Source organism: Chiroxiphia lanceolata, chromosome 1, assembly GCF_009829145.1.
Source record: "Chiroxiphia lanceolata isolate bChiLan1 chromosome 1, bChiLan1.pri, whole genome shotgun sequence".
Taxonomy (NCBI): Eukaryota; Metazoa; Chordata; class Aves; order Passeriformes; family Pipridae; genus Chiroxiphia; species Chiroxiphia lanceolata.
Window position 1 is genome coordinate 73,287,772 of NC_045637.1, and position 20,449 is coordinate 73,308,220.

Here is a 20,449-nt window from a genome sequence, read left to right on the forward strand (position 1 = left end):
AAATAAGTGGTAGCAAATCCTCACGTCTGTGTATTCAGCAGAGAGATCCAAAGAAGCTCAGGAATGGAACAACTGAAATCACCCAGAGTTGTGCTGATTCTACAGGGCAAGAGAGAGACAACTGTGATAAGAGTTTTAGCAGAGCTCCAAGGGAGGCCAGAGGACCACTGGCTTAGAAACCCACTGTCTGTTTTGGGCGTATTAGTAGAAGTAGAATGCAAGATCTCTGCACATTTGTTGAGGGTGAGGTATGGAAGAAAAGTCAAGACAGATTTTGTCGAGGAAACAGTAGGAATTCTCTGAACGTTTCAAATCTTGGGGGTGAAAATGATCCACTGATATGGGCTACCTGGATTTCTGGAAGACAAGATCCCTCACAAAAGGGTCTTGAAGAATGTAAGCAGTCATGGGACAGGAAAAAAATGTCTTTGCATAACCAAACATTTAAAATTTTATTAGTTCTCCCCTTTGAGAAATTTTTTAAAAATTTATTTTAGAAAAATCCCTCATGTCCCTTCAATTTTCTTTTATGCTCAGATTATTTTTTAACTAACTTTCTGTGTTGCTCCAAAAAAAGAAAAATTTCAGTAAAAGTTGCTTATCAACCATAAAATATCTTCAAGTCCCAGAAAGAATAATTTGCTGTTGGAGGATGTTCCACCAGTCTGCACGGTGTTATTCACAGAAGTGCTTTAGTGTCACATAGTACACCTTAGTGTGAAGATCTGTCAGCTTCTACAGTGAGCTTTATGCTGCCCAAAGGAAAGCCGTAAATAAATTTAATTTGTTATATAAGATAGTTTTAAGTTTCTATTCATGTATAAAATAAAGCCTGAGTATGCAAGTATACAGAGTATACAGAGTTTATGTACGTTTCTAGAAGATGAAAAGAATACTCAAAGAGTAATTTACTGGAATTCATAAGGTACAGATACAGATTTACAAGGCTTTTTTTCTGGCTTTACTGTAGCCAGATAGATTTGTTTATGAAATAACATGGATTTTGAAGGTAGAGCCAATTGTTAGTGTAAGATTAACAGCAGGCATTTTCCATATTTCATCATAGAATTGTTCTTGTCTAGTGTTTCCAAGTATGTTTGCTACTCCAACTTGCAGTGTAGCTTCGGCCCCAGTTTTTGGTGTAGACCCACATTTTCTTGTTGACCATTTCCCCCCCAAAAATAAACCCATCACATTAGGTAATTGAAGGTATTTTAAATCTGGGCAGCTGGCCCAGCCATCTTTCCTTTCTGTCGTGTCCTATGTCACATTGAAGAAACATGATTTTATTGCTGGTCTTCCAGTTCTTCCTGGGCCATATTTTGTTCCTATCTATTTACTCTCTTCTTCTGCACTGGAAGCAGAGACTTGAAAATTCTGTATTGCATATGCTGTTGGATTTCTGTACCACTTGAATAGAAAAAGTATATCTGGGAAACCATTCATTCAATGTGCTGCTGTTAGATACTAGAAACAGGCATCTGAAAAATGCAAATATGAACCTATAGACGAGGAAAGTTAGCTGAAACCTGCTGCACAGAAGTTGTTATCTGAATGTCATCTTCCCCTTAGTGTTGACAGAAAAATGAACTCTGAAGAAATTCTGCTGGAAGATGCGAGGTGATTGGTCTGGATATCTATTACTGCCCCGAATCCAATGAACTTTGGTCTGCTGGAGGAGCTGTAGGTTTGCAAAAGAAAGATGGAGCATTTGCTCTGAATCAGCTGTCAGTATTTCAGCATACAGTCTCAGACCAAAGCACCAGGCTTCCTTGGAGACTTCAAAAGGAAAAGGATACAGGAGAATAGCAGAGGAACTGGTATCACACCAGAGAGATATGATGCAGACCTTTATCTGTCAAGCATTAAATAATAACTACCTTATGTATGTGCAGTGTCATTCTTTGAACAGTAGTTACAAGCTAAGGGATGAGCTTCTGCAATGGAAGTTTCTTTTGAATTGCCCAAATAAGAAAGAACCTTTTGTCCCCAAATAGAATTTGCTCACTGCATGGGCTGCAGTCCATATAGAGGTAGGCATGGCTGCAAAGGCTTAACCTTGCTGAATCACTGAGAGAGCTTATTCGAACTTTAAACCACACTTGGTATGGCAGAGCATGACTCATAGGTCCTTGGATGGAATAGCTACCAGTCTCAAACATGAGAGTTTTATTTACAGCATAGTTAACTTAGAATAAGTTAGAATAAGTTAACTCTTTACTTAAGGAAAGCTCAGAATTGTTAATGAAACAGAGGAAATAGCAAACTTGAAAATATATCTCTTATTGAGTCCTTGCAGGGCAGAGTTTCCTCCAGCTTCTTCTAGAAAGCTCTTCTAGTTAACAGCTTCCAGTGGCTTCCAGCATTGAAACAACCTCAGCAAGTCCCTTTGGGGTCTCTAGGAAATCTTCTGTCACCTTTACACTTGCACGAGAGCTTCCTCTGCAGAAGTCAGTTGCAGTGTGGTAGAGTAATATCTCGCTTCTTCATGCTTTCTCCCTGATTGCTCCACCCGGTCTTCCAAAAGGTTCTTTCTGCTGCACCTCTCAGTGACTCTCATTTAGATGGATCTGCTTGATTCAGAGTGAAGCATTCCCTTCCAGTCACAACCCTTGGGGGAAAAAAAAAAGGCAATTATTCTTAATACTGATATTGCAAACTGCAAACAAGCAAGTTCTGCAATGACCCAGACTGAATATATAGGGCCTTCTGTAGGAAGGCCCTGATTCATCAGAACACAGCAGTGCATTTAGCACATGTTCTGTGGATTCTTGGCAGGACTTCGTATTTGCATGTTGCTAAGCTGTGCTGAACGTGGCAATGCAAGTGCTGTCGTGGGGAAGACAACTATTTTAAGGTATACCTTGGAGGCAGGATTGAGAAGGAAATTTCCTCCCTCTTGCTTATTAATAACAATAGTGTACTAATAAAAATCAGAAAGTGTATTTTATAATGTTTCTTATTACAAGTGGCTGGAAATATATAGAAGTCTAATTTTTTACCATTTTCTTCAAAATTATATAGTGTAAATGGTACAAAAAGCAATGTAAGTGTGAAAAAAAGTACATATTCTGTAATCTTTGCTAATATCATACAGAAAGAGTTTTGAAGCAGTAAAAACATTTCACCAAGACCACTGAAACAGGAGCCAAGTATGAAAATAAACATCTCGTTACATTAAAGATGTAAATTTTTTGTTCTTCCATCCTTTCCAGGAATTATGGTTCCTGTAGCTTGAACATTCGGCATTATTATGCCTCTATTGCTGAGGTTTCACAGATGAATAATAAATTATGATCTTGTGAATTACATGGTAAAATGTTATCGGTTATATATTACCTTCTGGTTTCTTTTAGTTTTATCTCTTGAACAGCAACACAAGCCTCATTGTCAACACATTTTTCTGATAGATAGATCTATTAATCCATGTTTAAAATACAGAATGTCAAAATTAATCAAATTAAATAAAGGCATGGAGTATATTGATGATGTATGCTGGAAATAATCAAAAAGAATTTTAGGTAAAGTCACAAACCATTTCCAAATTACTCAAAAGCTTGGAATTTTTATAAGTGCAGTAATCATAGAATAGATTTAATTCATCCATACCACATTTGCCTTTAGAAATAACACTGCCACAATCAATCAGCTACAGCTTTCATATTTTTTTTCCACTATTCATATTCACATGCATAAATTTGCAGGCATCACTGTGTAAACCAGGATTCCAAAACAATAGACATAGAACTATATCTATTTTAAAACCCTCAATATGTGAGGACAAGAATTCAGACCTAATATCTCAAGGGGAAAAACTAGACCCCATCTTTTCCAGTGCTGAAGGACATTTTATCAAATATCCCCACTGGATTGCATATCCCAAGAGAGAGAAAGAGGAAGAGCAGCAGCCCTTGTGCAGGAGTCTGGGGATTAGAGATTCACCTGGAGTGCTGCAGTGACAGGAAATCTAGTACTTGCTTCAGTGATCTTTAAATGGTTTCATATTGGAGGTAATTAGTTTCACCTGAAAAGGCTGCTAGGGCTCTACCTCCAAAATAACCTCATGCTTACTGATAAGCATTTCTCCATGGGGATAGGAAGAGAGATGAGGTCTCATTTTGGCAGAGGACTGTTTTGAACAAGGGTTACTTACAGAGAGCATTATCTAACCCATGTTAAAGCATGAAAAGTTCTGGAGCTGACATCCCATTTCTGCACCACTGGTCACTGTGGCTCTGTACTGAGCCTATGTTAGTGGCCACAGATGCAGGCAGCTGATGTGGTGACCTTGTGGGGGACACTCTGAGAATCACTACGTCAGCCAGAGCTGTGTCCAGCCTATCATGGGGAATATAAATACAGCCATGGAAAAAAACTTTTTTGTGTATAAAAAAATTACCCATTAGGCATCAAAACATTATCTAGGCAGGGACCCATGGTGCCTCTGCCCAAACACAGTTCACAAGGAAACAGGCAGCTGCTGGAGGCTGGACACAGGCTGTTTTGTGTAGAGGACTTCTACACCCAAGTAGGGTATCCTCACCTCTCAGGGGTTGTGGCCCATGGACAACCCATGCTGGAGCAGGGACACACCTGAGGGCACTGCAGCACATCAATGTCCCAGGCCAGAGCAGGGACACTGAAGAAAAGGGCAGCAGAAACCATTAAGCACAGAGCAACAGAAGTGGTTAAGCACACAGTGACAGAAGAAACTATCACGCTACTCTCCCAGCTTCCTATACTGCCTGTCTCCTCATCACAAGAATTTTGATGGGCTGAGTATAATCCACAGCAAAAATAGGGAAAATTGAGACCAGGAAGTGTGGAGGATAGATGATTGTGTAAGTGTCTGCCTCACTTATTTTTTTTTTTTCAAAGCTGCAATAAGCAATGAGAGGTTTGTTTTTGTTTGCAGTAAATTAATTCAATTAAAATTGCCTGACTCTAGACTGTTTTGCTCACAACAGAGTCCCAAGCACATAGAGGTGCCTCTTTCCAGCCTGGAGCTAAGCACCTGCTGACTCTTAGTAGAGAATCATAACCAATACTCTTTTCTGGTTATATTCCAATTATGTGGCCTCCTCTGACAGCTCTAATTTTTCTCAGTTGCATTTTTAGGATTCTGATTTTCTCTATGCATTGCACACACAGACTTAGTGCCTGTCCTCGTGGGATGGGTGACAAGGCACTTGAAGGTCTGGTATTTACCATTCCTGTCCTGCGATTAAGCCTGAGTTTCTGTCTGCATACCTATATGTGTAAGTACTTCTGGAACCATAGAAAATCCTTTGGAAAAGGTACTGACAGTAATATGGAAAATGTTGTTCAGGAGTTTTAGAAAATGAAGCCAGGCTAATTCTGAAAGCTTTAACCCTTGCTATATTTTATGCTAACTTTTGTTTTGTGGTTAGGCCTAGTAATGAGTGTTAAGGAATAGTTTAGCATATACCTGCCATACTGTAAGTTCTTCTTTGAGTTTTTTTTCCTGATCAGGTTCCTCAAAATAAAGAGAATTGGTTTTCAGAACTCTGGGGTTTTTTATTTGTTTTCCAGTGGGACCAAAGTTTTTCATTTAAAATTTTTTATCTTTAGTAGCTAGTGAATGTAATCATTAAAGAGCAGTTGGGAGATTTCTACAAGATACATATTCAGTGACTAAGCAGAAGAGAAACTTTAATTCCTGAGACAGAGATATAACGCAAATCATTCTTGCTCCCTTTTATTTAGACTATTGTAAGGAAACAAAAGGTCTGTTTTATGAATGCAGTAACAGTGTATACTTTCCAGACATCTGCCTGTTCTTTGATTTCTACCTAGTGTGAGTCAGCTTCCTCTGTCTTCAAGGCTAGGAAGTGAACTGTTGAATGAACAGTGATGCTTACTGCTGTTCAGAAAAGAGGTGTTAAAATATACAGCTTTCAACATTAAAATTTATCACTGTTTCATAAGAAGTAGTACAGATCCTTACTGTAGCTTCATTTTTCATTAATATACAGGTGAAATAAACTTCTGCAATTAGGTTCTGTTTGAATAAACTTTTATCTCTATTTAAGTTGGCTGTTTTATGGGCCAAACCTGTGTTTAGTTACTTCTATTCTTGACTAATCTAATACAGAGATTGCTGTCTGGCCCTGCTTCTGACCTCTCTGTCTGACCCACTTTGAAGTGTTTATGAGCTCCTGACAGGTATAGCTGGATGACCGATCCTTCGTTTGGATCCTTATTCTGTGGGGTGACTAACATTTGATCACACAAATGTGTGATATCTGTATAATATCTAATAAAATATTGGAAAATCACCAGCGACACACAGAAAGAAATCCATTCTTGCATGCTTAGTTGGTATTCTGTAAGCAGATGGCTAGAACATCAGCAGGCAATGTCAGAGGTAAAAGCAACCAGTTTCATGTTAACTAGAAGAGCATGGAGGAGTGATGCTGACAGTGTGCTTCATCATCTAACTTAAGTGTAGTGCTGTGGCTTAGAAATGCTTTTTGTTTTGCTTTGGATTTGGTGCTTTCAACCACAAGGTTTTGCTCTAAACTGGGCAGCTGAACGGGAGACTTCAAGCAGTACTCGAGTGTCTTCCCTGACATTGCATGGATGGTTTGGAAGAAGGGAAATATGTGAAAAGAGAGATGAGTCTGGTTTTGTTCGTTTCTATTGAAAAAATTGCATAAAATTCTTCTCAAAATGTGAAGCGAGTTGTACTGGAGTTAAAGGGTTTATTGTTTAAAAGAATGGTATTGAGCAATTTCCAGCAGTGTAATACTTCACCATTATTAAAGGCTGATATAGTAATAACCATGTTAATCTCATCAAACTGATTATTTCCAAAATGCTTCTTCTGTCTTTTCATCAGTTCTTGAAATATATAAAACTTAAAGCAAGAGTTAATAGGATCAGATGGAAACAAACCTTGAAGTTCTGTCAGTTAATTAAGCAGCTCTGGCTATCTATGTCAGTATGTTCTGTTTACTCTGTTGTTTTGCTGTTTGATGACTCGTCACTTGACCACCCGCAGGATAGGCACGTATTCACGAAGGTGAACATCATTTGCAAAATTAGTCATAAAAAGCTTGCATATGCAGACTGTAATCTATGCATAAACATTGGACACCCCCTAAGTTCCGTAAAGGAATTTGTCTTTGCCAAATGTGTGATGAGCCTATGAATTTAAATGAGCTTTCAGATCCCTACCCTGAAAAAACATGGCAGTGAAGCAATGCTTCCAGGTAGCTTTAATGTTGTTTGGAGATGAAGGTGACCGGCTAGATGCTAGCTCTGCATTCACGGAGCTACTCAGCAGCAAATGAGCTGGGCACAACACTGTTTATTTAGCCTGAAAACCATTAAGTGTATTTCAGTCAAAAGCCTGCATTGGCTGTACTGTTCTTGCAAAGCAAGCAAGTCACACCACTGATGTTTTACCATTGCAAAATTGTTTGAAGACAACTCCCCCCTTTCTGGAGGGATGGTTGGAGCTCAGGGACAGGCTGGGGAGGGCAGCCCCTCACCCACAGGCAGAGGCTCCCTGGGAGCACCGTGGGGGCAGATGCTTGTCTGGCCCTTCCCTGGGCTTCACCCTGGCCCTGGTCCAGTGCTGGCACTTGGGTGAACATCTCATCACCATGGTCTGAGCTGATGACCTGGGCCTTCGGCAGCCAGCATGAGTCTGCCCACTGGCAGCCCTTACTCAGGGCTCTCTTTCCTGTGGGAGCAGCTCCCAGACACCTGTGACTTGTCTTCTGCAAGATAACTTCATGAGGGCATTTGCATTCCGTGGCTGAGGAAATAGTGAGGACTGAGAGGATGGTGCTTTCATTTCTCCTGTGTGTATTGATTTTCTGGTGTTGATATTCTGGCTCCTGGCATTACGACCTTGAAATTTCACCAAAAGGGTCATCAAAACAAAACATCTTACAGTGCTGTGCTTGGGGATTTTAAAAAAAACTCAGTTTCCGTGGGGGAAAAAAAAAAAATCATGAATGAATGTTGTTAGCAATGGGGGACCCTTAAGGAGAACAGGTGAGAATGGATGAGAGTTCATAGTTCTGTCCTGAGGAGAGATGTTATCTGTGGCATAAAGTCTGTGCTAGCCACAACTGGAAGCAAAAGCAACAATTAGATATGTAAAAAAAGGGTTCAATATGGTAGAAGTTGTGATATGTAGATTTCTAGATGGCAGGAAAAATCCATAAACTGTGTCTGGTTTTGTCAAGGCCAGTAGCAGTGTTTTGGAAGTATTCAAAGAAAAAAGTCATTATAACGAAGGGGCTGCCACTAGACAAAAAAAAGTATAAACAATCAATATGAAATAAAAGATGCTGCTGTGATGGTTTTGCATTTGGAAAGAAATACAGTGATGTACTCAACAACTTGGTAGGAAATCGAGTCATATGAAAATATTTTTCAGTTTTTAGTGGGGAATAGGTTTGAGTTAAATAACTTTCCAAAATCAGAAGATTTCAGTAAGATGTTTGATGCAATGTGCACAGCGTAAAAGTGCTGACACTCCCCATGAAAAGAGCACAGTCTAATGGATTTTGATTGGAGTGACTGGAAATTAGCAGTGGAGATGTTCAATGAATTGGCATGTGTTTCATGTTCTGCAAGAACCGCATCTCCTTGTTTCTGCTGTTATGTATTTTGTATTAATGATCTAGGAGGTATGTGAAGACATTCATAGACAACCATTTTTGCAGAAATCACAAATATTGGTCTGATAGTAAATATTTGTAATATGGAATACTTTATAAATTATATTAATCAAGAGAGTTTATAATAACTGTCTGAAGAGTCATAATTCTGGAAGCAAAGAGTATGGGCCAGAGCTAGAATATTTCAAGGCTGCAACTTCAAAAAATATTTTAGAAACAATAGGAGACATGAAACGGCAGACAGGGAACTCCAGGAATGTTACAGCAGAAAGTTGTGCAGTGTAAATCATGGACATATTGAAGAGAATAAAGCAGGGAGGTAGGTGTGTGCGTGTCTTTGTTTACTGGAGCAAAATTTTAGGATTTGTGTCAAAAAACCTTTGAAAAATGTTTGAAGGTTATTTAGGTTTTTGAGAAGAGAGTGTAGAAAATACTAAGGAGCAGGAGATTTTTGGAGTTGTTTACCTGATCAAAGTTATCTGTGTTTGCAAGGAACAGAGTATGGACATTAATCTTGAGCTGAGAAAGATATAACAGGGCCAAGACTTCAAAGTAAGAAATACACAACACATTTTAACAGTTTTTAACAGTTTTAACAGTTCAGCTAACTAACAACTAGAACAAACTGCAGAGGAGCTGATGAATTCTTCACCTCTTTATGTTTCTGTAATCAAGATTGAATACCTTTCTCCGTGTGTATGAATAAAATTGATTTATTGGTCTTAGCACAGCTAATAAGATTGGTGGAGATTACTAACATAGGCTAAATTTAAGGGGATAATAGCGTGTAATTTTTAAAAATCATCTCCCCTCCCAGTCAGGAATCCAAGTTAGCTTGAAGAAAAAGCAATTTACAACTATTTATCCTTGTAGGTGTATTTAAGAGAATGATCATGAGGTCTGGGTAAACAGTACCATAATTTGACAAACAAGTACCCTGTTGATCCCCATCTCTATCAGCTTCATAGCTGTTTCATCATTTTGTGATCAGGAGTCACAAGATTCCTTTCCTGTAGGTTATCTCTTTATACATTTCAAGGGCAGTTGAAAATTTAATTATATTTATTAATTATTTGTTATTTGTTTATTTGTTAACTTTGTTGTGAAGCAGAGTGCATGTAAGGCTAATTTTTTCTTGAGCTCTTACTGCTGACTTACTGACCTGGTTTGTCAATAGGTAATTAAACATATGTCAATAGATAATTAAACATATGCCAGAGGAATCTGAGAACAAAATCCAACCCAAAGGAAATCAGATTTCATTATGATTCTATGATTCAGTGCCTTAAATGACATTGAAAGGGACAAAAATATCCCTATATGGGATTACAGGGACAAAAATATTCTTATAGTCCTTTACTGATCTACAAATATATAATTTTTCTGCAGGCTGCTTGAACATCAGAAGAAGCTTAAAAACAAAGTTGGACATTTCTTCCAGTAAGACCAAGATTTAGACCTGCAGTTCCCTCCATAGAAAACAGAGAGAGAGAGAGAGAGATGCTCCCTCAGGAATTCAGTATTAGATTCTGTGAATTGCCTTGAAGGAGTGTTTCTCTCTACTGAGAGTAAGGCACTAAGCTAATTTTAATGTAATGAGTCATATCAGGCTACTTTTATTTCTCCGTGTCATTCTGTTGTCTATATTATTCAAGAGATCAGACTAGATGGAAGAGTATTTGGCCTTTAAATCTATAAATTCTTAGAATTATGCTACAGTAAAGAGTTGCTAGTTGTGTGATCCTGTACATGTGAGTGAATCAGTATTGGTAGTTTATATAACAAAACAGGAATGAGCAAATAAATAAACTGTTATTGCCTCAAGCCAAGAAGAGTTTGTTTTGTGAAACATGCACTTTAAAAAATGTACTGTACCAAGCATTTGAGGATATTTTGTTTGTTTGCTCCATTGCAGCATCATGATACTATGCAAGATACTCAAACAAAATTGCTACCTTGCAGAATACAACAGACTCCTGTGTTCTTTAAATGAACCATGCTAACTTACTCTAACTAAACAAACAACTTGAGTTCATCAAGCTGTAGAGGAGTGGTGTGTAACTGCGAATCACTGCTAAAGTCATCTGTATGCTTCAGGGAAAATTCTGACAAAGAAATCAACTTGGATGTGAAATTGAGAGAAGGGAACTCACATAACAGTGTGACATATACCATGGAAAATCTTTGGTTGGAGAATCCAGGGAGGATGACTACTTGCTATCCTTCTGCTGGGATCCAGAGGAAGAAGACAGAAGTACTTAACCCTACGGTATTGAAAGGCGCTATAACGTTGTATTCAGTACAGATTGTGAGCTCTGTCTTTTAGCCCTAGGACTTAAAAGATCTCAGCTACAAGTGACTTGAGTGGTTGAGAGGAAAGCAATTGGTTTTGATGCTTCAGTTATGTTCTTTTAAGCCACCAGCGATGACAAAACAGGAAGGAAGAGGTGTTCTTAAGTGCTATGCATATCTTTGGATCTTTTAGCGGAAAGAGAGGGAACAATGTATTTTTAAGCATTTTGCATTTGTCTAGCTGACTAGCCCAGCCACAGTCTTCATAAGACGTTGAGATTCAATTTCTTTCACAATTGTCTTTTAGTGAAAGAAATGAAAATTAGCAATCCACATTATCACACAAGTGATAACTTCAGGATTGAAATGTGAGCGCTTGCAGCCTGCGTGACTGAGAGGGTGGCTGAAGGCTCTAGGTGCAAGCTGGGCATGGTAAAGTATTCTGCAGTGCTTCACCAATTGCAGTTCACTAAAGCCACCTCTGGTTGCAACCTTCTCTTTTGTACAGTGGAAACAGAGGAAGGAAAACATTCTTTGGAGGGAATTCTGGTGTGGTGAACAGCTTCACCAGGATGCTTAAGCAGACTGGAATAGTGGTCTGCTCTGGAGAGAAAAAGGAGGGGAAATATTCCATCTCTCCTGATGTCCCCTTTCTTTTTTCCCTTCTCTCATATGATTCTTTGGTTTGTAGTTGACTTTACGGTTCTTCCTATGAAAACTTTTTCTCTTGTTTTTTCTCTTGCTTCCTTGAAAACCTTTGCTACTTTTTCCTATGACCTTTGTCCAACCTTTCTGGGTTTCAAACACATAAGCAGTAACCTAACGTTGAGTGTCTGCATCACTGTGTGTCTGGAATCATAACAGTCATAGGAAGATTGTGAACTAGCTTGCATTTACTAACCATGGTACAACAGGAGTATGGTAATGTCCAGTTGTAGCTCAGAGCATTCTCCTCTTCATTAACTGTGTAATAATAATTATTAAGAAGTGCCGACCCATCTAGTACATCACAAAATAACAATTTTCTGTTAGATAAAGATCAAGTCAGAAGAATAAGCTTTCATTATGAAAAAAAAAAAATCTATTGTTTGCACAGATATTTTTTCCGTATTACCAAAATGCCTCCACCAAGAACCAGTGCAAACGAAACATTGCCAGTGAACTTAAGCAATGAAAATACATCAATCTCTTGGAAGTAAACTTGCTAAAATGCCTTAACATACTAAATAAAACTTTCATTTAAGAAACAAAGTCACATTAACATTTTGATGAAAAGTCAATTGTATACATCCTCCTCAGTTGCAATGTGTCAAATCTGAGATTCTAGCAGCAGGAAAAAGGTACTTCTTATTTTATTCTTGCCTAATTAGTGAGGCTAGAAACAGGTATGCTTTACCTTGAACGTTTACTTCATGAGTCATCTTACTGTTTATGTGATATGCCTTAGTATGCAAAATAAAGAACAGTCCATACCTATGTGAATCAAAATTATTTTTAGATCTCATCAGAGTGGAGAAAAAAAGAAAATTTTTAGTTCAGTATTTACTTAGAGACAAAGCAAGATTCTGTCTTGATTCACTGAAATAAAGGTTTTTTACAAAGTATGTGTAGGATCAGTTTCACAGGGCCTCATATAGCTTAGTGCTATGCTTACAAGTGCACAAATGCTATGAGGAATGTGAAGTTTTCCTTATATATGAGAGATAGATAGCTGAGGTAACTGCAAATATTCAGAGAGTCTATAGCCCTGTATTGCCATGCTCTACTCAAGGTCATTAGACCTGAACAGAAGTAATTATCCCAGGCAGAGAATTGGATTAATGGTTACATTTCTTCTGGTACCTTCATGAATAGAACAGCAAACTCTACAAAAATACAGGTTGTGAATCAAAGAGAATGCATCAGTCTGAGTAACACCTGCAGATCACGCACATTTTGAGATCATCATTTCTTCTGGCTTAGCTGTCTCTCTATCTGACTCTGACTAGGGCTTTTCCAGATGCCTTCCCTCTCCTCACTGGCTCAGGGTTTTTGTGCTTAGCCAGAATTAGTCTCTCTGCTCTTTTTCAGTTTCAAGATGGAGTATGATCAAAGAAAGAAGGGGTTTTTTGCAGAGTTCTTGTTGATCTGTCTTCCATAGAAATAGGACCTGAGTTTAAGGCTGTCACAGGTAAAATGGGCAAAATGAAAATGTACTGATGTAAGAGACCTTTGCAAAAGGAAGACCATAATACCAACAAATGATGAAAAACATGTATAGTTTGGGGTTCTTTTAGTATTCAATTTGCTTTTAAGTTAATATTTTAAAAAAATATTTTGTCAAATGCTATAATAAAGTACATATCAAAATGGTCTGCAAAATTTCAAGATTTGCAATATTCCACGTCGTATTTTATCTTTTATTTTCAGTCTAACAACTGCTAAAATTATAGCTAAACATTTAAAATACATTAAAAAAAATATTTAGCCTGTTCTACCTGAATTAAACTGCATTTCCCTAAAGTCCTCTGAACTGGCCTTGCAGCTCTTGTTTTATTTGCTGCATACTACTCAGATGTTGAATAGATTACTGCACATAACTTCGTCTGATATTAAGTTTGGCTTAAGCTTTTTCTAACCTTGAAGAAGCTAGGTATTACTTGGAAACATGTATATATTCCTGTCATATTCTTCAAGGAACTGATTAACTTTGGAGGCCATACCAGGTCTGAGTGCAAACCTCATCAGAATGTTCTATAGTGTTGACAATAATGTGTGCCTTGCACAGTGTTGCTACCATACTAATTTTATTCTCCTTAAAGAAATTGTGGACATTTCATTTTAAACTTTAGGAGCGTCTTCTACTTTCTTTACTGCCTGCTCACATTGCCATGGAAATGAAAGCAGAGATCATTCAGAGGTTACAAGGTCCGAAGGCAGGTCAGCTGGAAAACACCAACAACTTCCACAACTTGTATGTCAAAAGGCACACCAATGTAAGGTATTGTACTGTAACAAAATGTATCAACGGCATTCAGAAAAAAAAATGAAAAGAAAGTGTTAAGGGAGCAATTAAGAAAGCAATCCTTTTAATATGATTTTCAACAATTCAGTGTTTATTATCTGTTAATCTGATCAAATGCTGACAATTCCATGTTCCAGAAAGTCACAAAGGTGATGATAAAATGGAGTTGTTTAGAAAAAGCCACACATTAACAGGCTCTTTTCATGTCTTCTTGGTCTGTTCAATCTGGAGGAGACTGAGGGGAGACCTCACAGCAGTCTACGATTCCTCCTGAGGGGAAGGGGCAGACACTGATTGACCAGTGACAGAACCCAAGGGAATGACCTGAAGTTGTATCAGGGGAGGTTTAGTTGGATATTAGAAAAAGGTTCATCACCCTGAGGGCGATTGGGCCCTGGAACAGGCTCCCCAGGGAAGTGGTCACAGCACCAAGCCTGACAGAGTTCAAGAAGCATTTGGATGATACTCTCAGGCACCTGGTGAGACTCTTGGGGGTGGTCCTGTGCAGGGCCAGGAGTTGGACTCAATGATCCCTGTGGGTCCCTTCCAACTCCGCAGATTCTGTGATTCTGTGATTTTTCAAGTTAAAGTACTAAATCTTACTTTCATGTATACCAGTTCATGTCAGTTGTATTATTTTGATTTTGTATTTTTCTTAACTGGAACAATTTCTCAGGCTTTATATCATGTAAATAGAGACAGCTGTATGACGTAGGTATTTTACAAAGTACCTGAGAAAAAATATTCTGAAGGATCCAGTTATTTATTAATTCTAAACTGTAGTAGTTAGAAAAATAACTCACCATTTATTTCAGACATTCTTTCTTCTTTACAATTTCTTTTGCATGGCTTTTTGATTGGACAAGTTAGTTTGAATTACGATCTTAGATATTTTAATACACTAACAAATATAGGTACAGAATGTCTATAAATACCTGTAAATATAGGTATACTATAAAGGTAGTACTTGAGAAGATAATACCTATAAAGATCAGTATAGGTATATATTACCTATAATGCCTATATTGCTATAGCACCTATTTAGGTAAATGTAGATTTGCCTATAAATATAGTTATATTTATTGCTTTTCATTTAGCAGTGGCTGTTTTGGGTACAGGCATACCCCTGTGAAGTCCAGAATGCTTATGCTCAGGTTTAGCTGTTGTTTGATAAATCTGAGTCCTGCAGAAGGAAACTGTGACCAAGATTCTGTTCAATTCTATTTCTGTCTAGCATCTTGTATGCTGATATTGTGGGATTCACTCGCTTGGCCAGTGACTGCTCACCAGGGGAATTGGTGCACATGCTAAATGAGCTGTTTGGCAAGTTTGATCAGATTGCAAAGGTGAGTTTCTATGGGCTGCTACTGTTAGTTTAAGTAAGTAAGTCATCTTTAAAATATTTTTTTCTTCTCGGGATCTTCAAGCAGTATTTCTGAGACTTTGAAGATTGGATTTGAAACATGAAGGAAAAAACTCTGCCTCTGGTCTGAGTGCATCGGTGTATTTCTATCAGTGTGACAGTCTGTGAAACTCAAGATAGCTCTCTCTAATAGGACCGATAGAGACAGCCTATGGAAACCAGTAAAGCTTAATGGCAGATGAATACTTCTTTCAATAGCTTTTTTACAATAACAAGGATTATGAAACTCAAGATAGAAAAGCGTTAGTTTTCTGATCTCTGGAAAAGCATTTAAGAGACTGGAGGAGGAGAGAGACGGTATTGATTGAAGCAATTTTAATCACTGACCGCAGCCTCTTGATTACTCAAGTAAAGAATAAAAAGCAAGTAGAAAATTTTCTTCTGTTTATTTAGGTGCTATTTTTAAAAAATTACGTCAAACTTTATGTTTGAAGGTGAAATCAGAAACACCAGAGCATATAAAAATTTCCTGTGTTATTAGTTCAAAAACTGTTGTCCAGTATTAGTTTTAAAAACATAAAAACCTTTACATTAAAATATATTGAATTATAGAAATACTGTTATGACTGGTAGTTTCTGGAAGTATTACATAGTACATCTTCAAAGATGTAAATGTGGAAGGCTAGGTCTTTTGATTTCATATTTCAGACAAAAAGGCTTTATTTTGATTGAGAATAGGATAGTTTGGCCCAGTTTTTTAATCTCAGCTGTGAACAACTCTGTGTATATATGTATTGCAGTGTATTTACTTCCCAATTGTGCCCCTTAAGGGCCGTAACAGATGGAGAGCTCATCCGTACAAAACCCTAACAGGACTTCTGTTTTAGCAAGCCAAATCCTTCTCTACTCGAACAAGATTAAGTAGAATTTGCTAACATCATTTAAGTCAGACTTTGTAACAGTAACCCTACATTTATGTATTTCAAGTTGAAAGTGACCATCTCACCTTGCTTTTTCCTCTAGGAAAATGAATGTATGAGAATTAAAATCTTAGGTGACTGCTATTACTGTGTTTCTGGACTACCTATATCTCTTCAAAATCATGCCAAGAATTGTGTGAAAATGGGACTGGACATGTGTGAAGCCATTAAGTAAGTGCCAAACTTATTGTTAAATATTCAACAATAAAAATCTCTCTTTTATCTGTATCTGTGCTACTGGTTGAAACATTCAGGCCTGCAGTAGTTGGTGTGTTTCACTGCAAGGTCCAGTGTGGTTATCTTGAACTCGGCCTCAACAAAGAAATGTTTTAAAATGTTGTGTAGTGCAAGGCTATGTCATCACTACACCATAAAGATGATTAATGGCCTGGAACAGTGCTCATATGAGGAAAGGCTGAAAGAACTGGGACTGTTCAACCTGGAGGAGAGAAAGCCAAAGGGAAAAATCTCATCATTGTATTTAAGTACCTGAAGTGAGAGCACAAAGAAAATGTAGCCAGGCTGTTCAGTGGTGCCCAGCGACAGACCTGGAGGCAATGGACACAAACTGAAACACAGGAGGTTTCCTCAGAACTTCAGGAAACACTTTTTTTCATTGTGAGGGCCACTGAGCACTGGCATGGGTTGCCTAGGGAGGTTGTAGAGTTTCCAGCCTTGGAGATGCTCAAAATCCAACTGGTGTGGCCCTAAGCAACCTGCTTTGGCTGTGATTTAAACAGAAGGATGGACTAGGCAATCTCTAGGTGTCCCTTCTGAGCTCAACTATTCTGTAATTCTGTAATTATAGGATGGTAAATATCCCAGTAGACATCACTTAACACTTTGAAGCTTGGCTTTTTTGCAGAATGGTGATGCTGCCACCCACTTGTGAGTCAAACAGCTGTGAGAAGCCAGGGCTCCTGGCTCCTCCTAAGTTTGGAAATCAGTGGTGGTCAGGAGCTGTTACCTGTCCACAATTAAGATACCTCACAGCCCTTAGCCTGTGGAGTGATATTGAGCATGTCCACCAAAGACATTTTTAGTGGCCTAGAGATTTCTGGACTGAGACCTATTTCCCATGTTGTTAGATAAGCAATTAAATATGCGTACTTTACTAAACCCCACGTTTAGGTTTAATTTCACCTTTTCTGTATAGATGAGGACTTCCTGAAACATTTGTTTCAGTCAACACATTGAGGTACTATAGAGAATTCTGTGCTTATCAACACTATTTTGAATTTCTGGGTTACTCTGTATATCTCTTTTTTTTTCCCCCATAAAAATTGTACTCGTTCTGTCTTTGAAACAGAAAACAGAGCAAAGTATTTGTGAATCCTAATATGATTGCATTTGAAATAGCAGTTGTAACTTATTTCAAGTAACTGAAGTAATAACAGGAGACTTGATATGCTTGTGAAAAAGAAATATGGTTGTATCTGATGGATTAACATTTGTAAGACAGCTGAGGATACAGCTACTGGGACACTTGAAGAATCCTCTAGCTTATTATTGAAGAGTAGGTTGGGAACGGATTATAGACAACTTTAGCAGTTGTGGTGATGATGGCACTTCAAAGTCTTGCAAAAGGGCAGCTTTACCCCCTCTCAGCTCTACACCTGACTGCTATCAGAACTCTCAATGCAGAGCTGAAATAACTCTTGTAAGCTACCTGCCCTGTCTGAGTTCTACCACCACATTTCAGGGATGTCTGAACATCATGCTGAAGGATCTTAAACCTGACTACACCGAAACTTCAGCTCAGTACTGTAGTTTATTTGTTGAATGTTTTATTCTGTTAGCTTATTCAGAAAACATTTTGTGAGGAAAGAACAATTAAAAAGCCTTCTGTGTCTTTTTTTTCTTCTTTTTTTTTTTTTAACCAGGGTCAGAAAATGATACTTAAAATAATTGTCTGTAATTCATACCTGAAGTTATTTTTAGGTTTTAGGGAATAAACTATTGCAAATGGTTACTTATAGCAGTTATAATTAGTGGTGCAAATATCTTTTCTGTAGAAAAACTAAGTTTTCTTTGGCTAAAATTACGGTAAATCTAGGTGAACTACACTTTGCAAAAGCATGTATCATGTGGAGGTCTGGATATTTGGGAGTCAGTACAGAAATCAGGTTGCTGCATTTTCTAAAATGTGGGGGTTTTTTTCATCCATGTGTGGTTGTACCTTACATTGCATCCAAAAAGCCCATTTTTTAGATGGTACTTGGAGTACTTCTTCTTGACAAGCTTTAAAATGTACAGATTTGGTTGTCTCTTCAGTTTTTTCACTGGATTCTTTCTCTTTTTCACTTAGACATACTAGACCAATATTATAATTAAAACATTTGCTTCCCTAGCATATTAGGAACTAAAGCTACCACCCCTTCAGTGGAGCATCTGGTAAAAGAGTGTCAGTCCTGAAGTTCTGACCCACTCTCTTCATTGGCTTAAAAATGTTGGATTTTTTCCCCCAGCCTAGAATGAAAGCTTTCTGATTTAGCTTTCAAAAGACTTGTGTGCTGTGTGAGAAATGTGAGTTAAAAGTATTTACACAGAGTTTCTGATCAGCCTGTTTCTTTGTTACTTAAGAGAAAAAAGTATAGGAAGCTGGTGGAAAAACAATGCTAAGCTCAAGCCATAAAATACCCTTCATGAAGAACTGAAAGTATAGTATCACACATCATAATACAATGTTTTACTTGAGCTCAGAGAGCAATCTGTCAGATTCTCACACTTCAGAACTTCCCAGTTTTCTTGGAAATAACTTTCTGCTCAAGCTGCCATCAAGTATGTTCATTGTTAATGCTGTATGATCAGGTTCTCCTTGGTAAGAGCAGCCGTATAGACTAGAAAATTGTATGTTATTTGTATAGCATATATGATCTGACTTTATTACTGTAGTCGGAAATCACAATGCTCCCATAGATGCCTGATTACCACAGCCTGTTTACAGTAGTGAGGAATCTGTACCCTTTGCTTTCAAATGTTTTTGAATTATTATGTCAAGTGTTGCAGCCTGCCACAAAATTGCTGATTATTAATCAACTCCATATTTTGTTGTATAATTGCTTCATCTTTGTATAGAAGCATCTCCTGACATACTTCTGTGCTCTGTAAAATGAGAAGTAGTAGTACTCTTGCTGTTGGAAGTGTGTTACTCAATATGTTTGACTCTATCTAAAATATCTTTTTTGCCAGATGCAAATTTTTACTATATTCAGTCACTGAGATGCAAACTGCCCCTTCAGTGTGTAAGCTACTGAAATAGAGGAGTTTTGCTGTTTAGATTAACAAATCTGTATAGATTTTACCACCTGAATATGGTCTCAGTTTCAGTTCTCTTTGAAGCAAAAAAGAGGAATTCTGCCAAATTGATGGGTGATCTGTAGTACAAAGTCTTATTCATTCTGGTTATCTAATGATGTGTAGCTCCATTTTGAGCAATTCAGCCTCACTATGGTATGGATTGTTTCCATTTAAATGTGGATCATAGTCCCATTGATTAATTTCTTTGCTACTCTGCATGCACTATGTTGGAACAAATCCAATGTTTCTTGTAGTCTGCAGCCTGCTTGCCCAGAAGTGGGATACTCACCTTATCGATCCATAGATGCCAGTGCTGCCTGTGATGTTGAGAGCCAGCCACCTTAACTGGGTTCTTTAAGGCTAGACCTTATCTGTTAAGGCAAAATATGTTTATTTGTGAATATATGGGTTGTTTTCCTTCAGCCCAAACTCCACTCTTTTGTCTCTCTGGTGCCTTCCTGTTTCTCAGCCACATGTTTCTCAAAGACTGTCTTTGATTTGGTAGCATGAAATGAGTTCCATTTCAGAGGAAAGAAAAAGAAACTGTTGGATGAGATGGTTATACCATTTTGAATGTTAGATACAAAATAAAACAGTTTTTTTAGGTATGTTTTCACTCCTGTAGGTCTAATCCCAAAGGAAAATATGCTTTTAAAATTAGCAATTTGGAGGGGAATAAATGCTCAAGGCTCACTGAATGTGTTGTTGTGTCTTAGATACCTTAGTCCATAGTTAGAGATGAATAAAGCTCAGGTTAAGAGTCAGTGTTTTCCTAATGATCTGAACTCTTGCTTGTGTGAAGTTGCTACAACTACCTGCAAGCTAACCATACCTTTGAAAAACACAGAAT

At 37.9% G+C, this 20,449-nt stretch overlaps 1 protein-coding gene across 1 annotated transcript in view; it reads left to right on the forward strand.

The window, feature by feature from the left end:
* The window catches only part of ADCY2 (adenylate cyclase 2), a 211,461-nt gene that overhangs the window by 122,537 nt on the left and 68,475 nt on the right, over positions 1-20,449 (forward strand). The window contains exons 5-7 of the mRNA XM_032684184.1: positions 13,784-13,932; positions 15,191-15,302; positions 16,343-16,470. Coding sequence (XP_032540075.1) covers positions 13,784-13,932; positions 15,191-15,302; positions 16,343-16,470 — 389 coding nt within the window. The remainder of the gene's footprint in view (positions 1-13,783; positions 13,933-15,190; positions 15,303-16,342; positions 16,471-20,449) is intronic.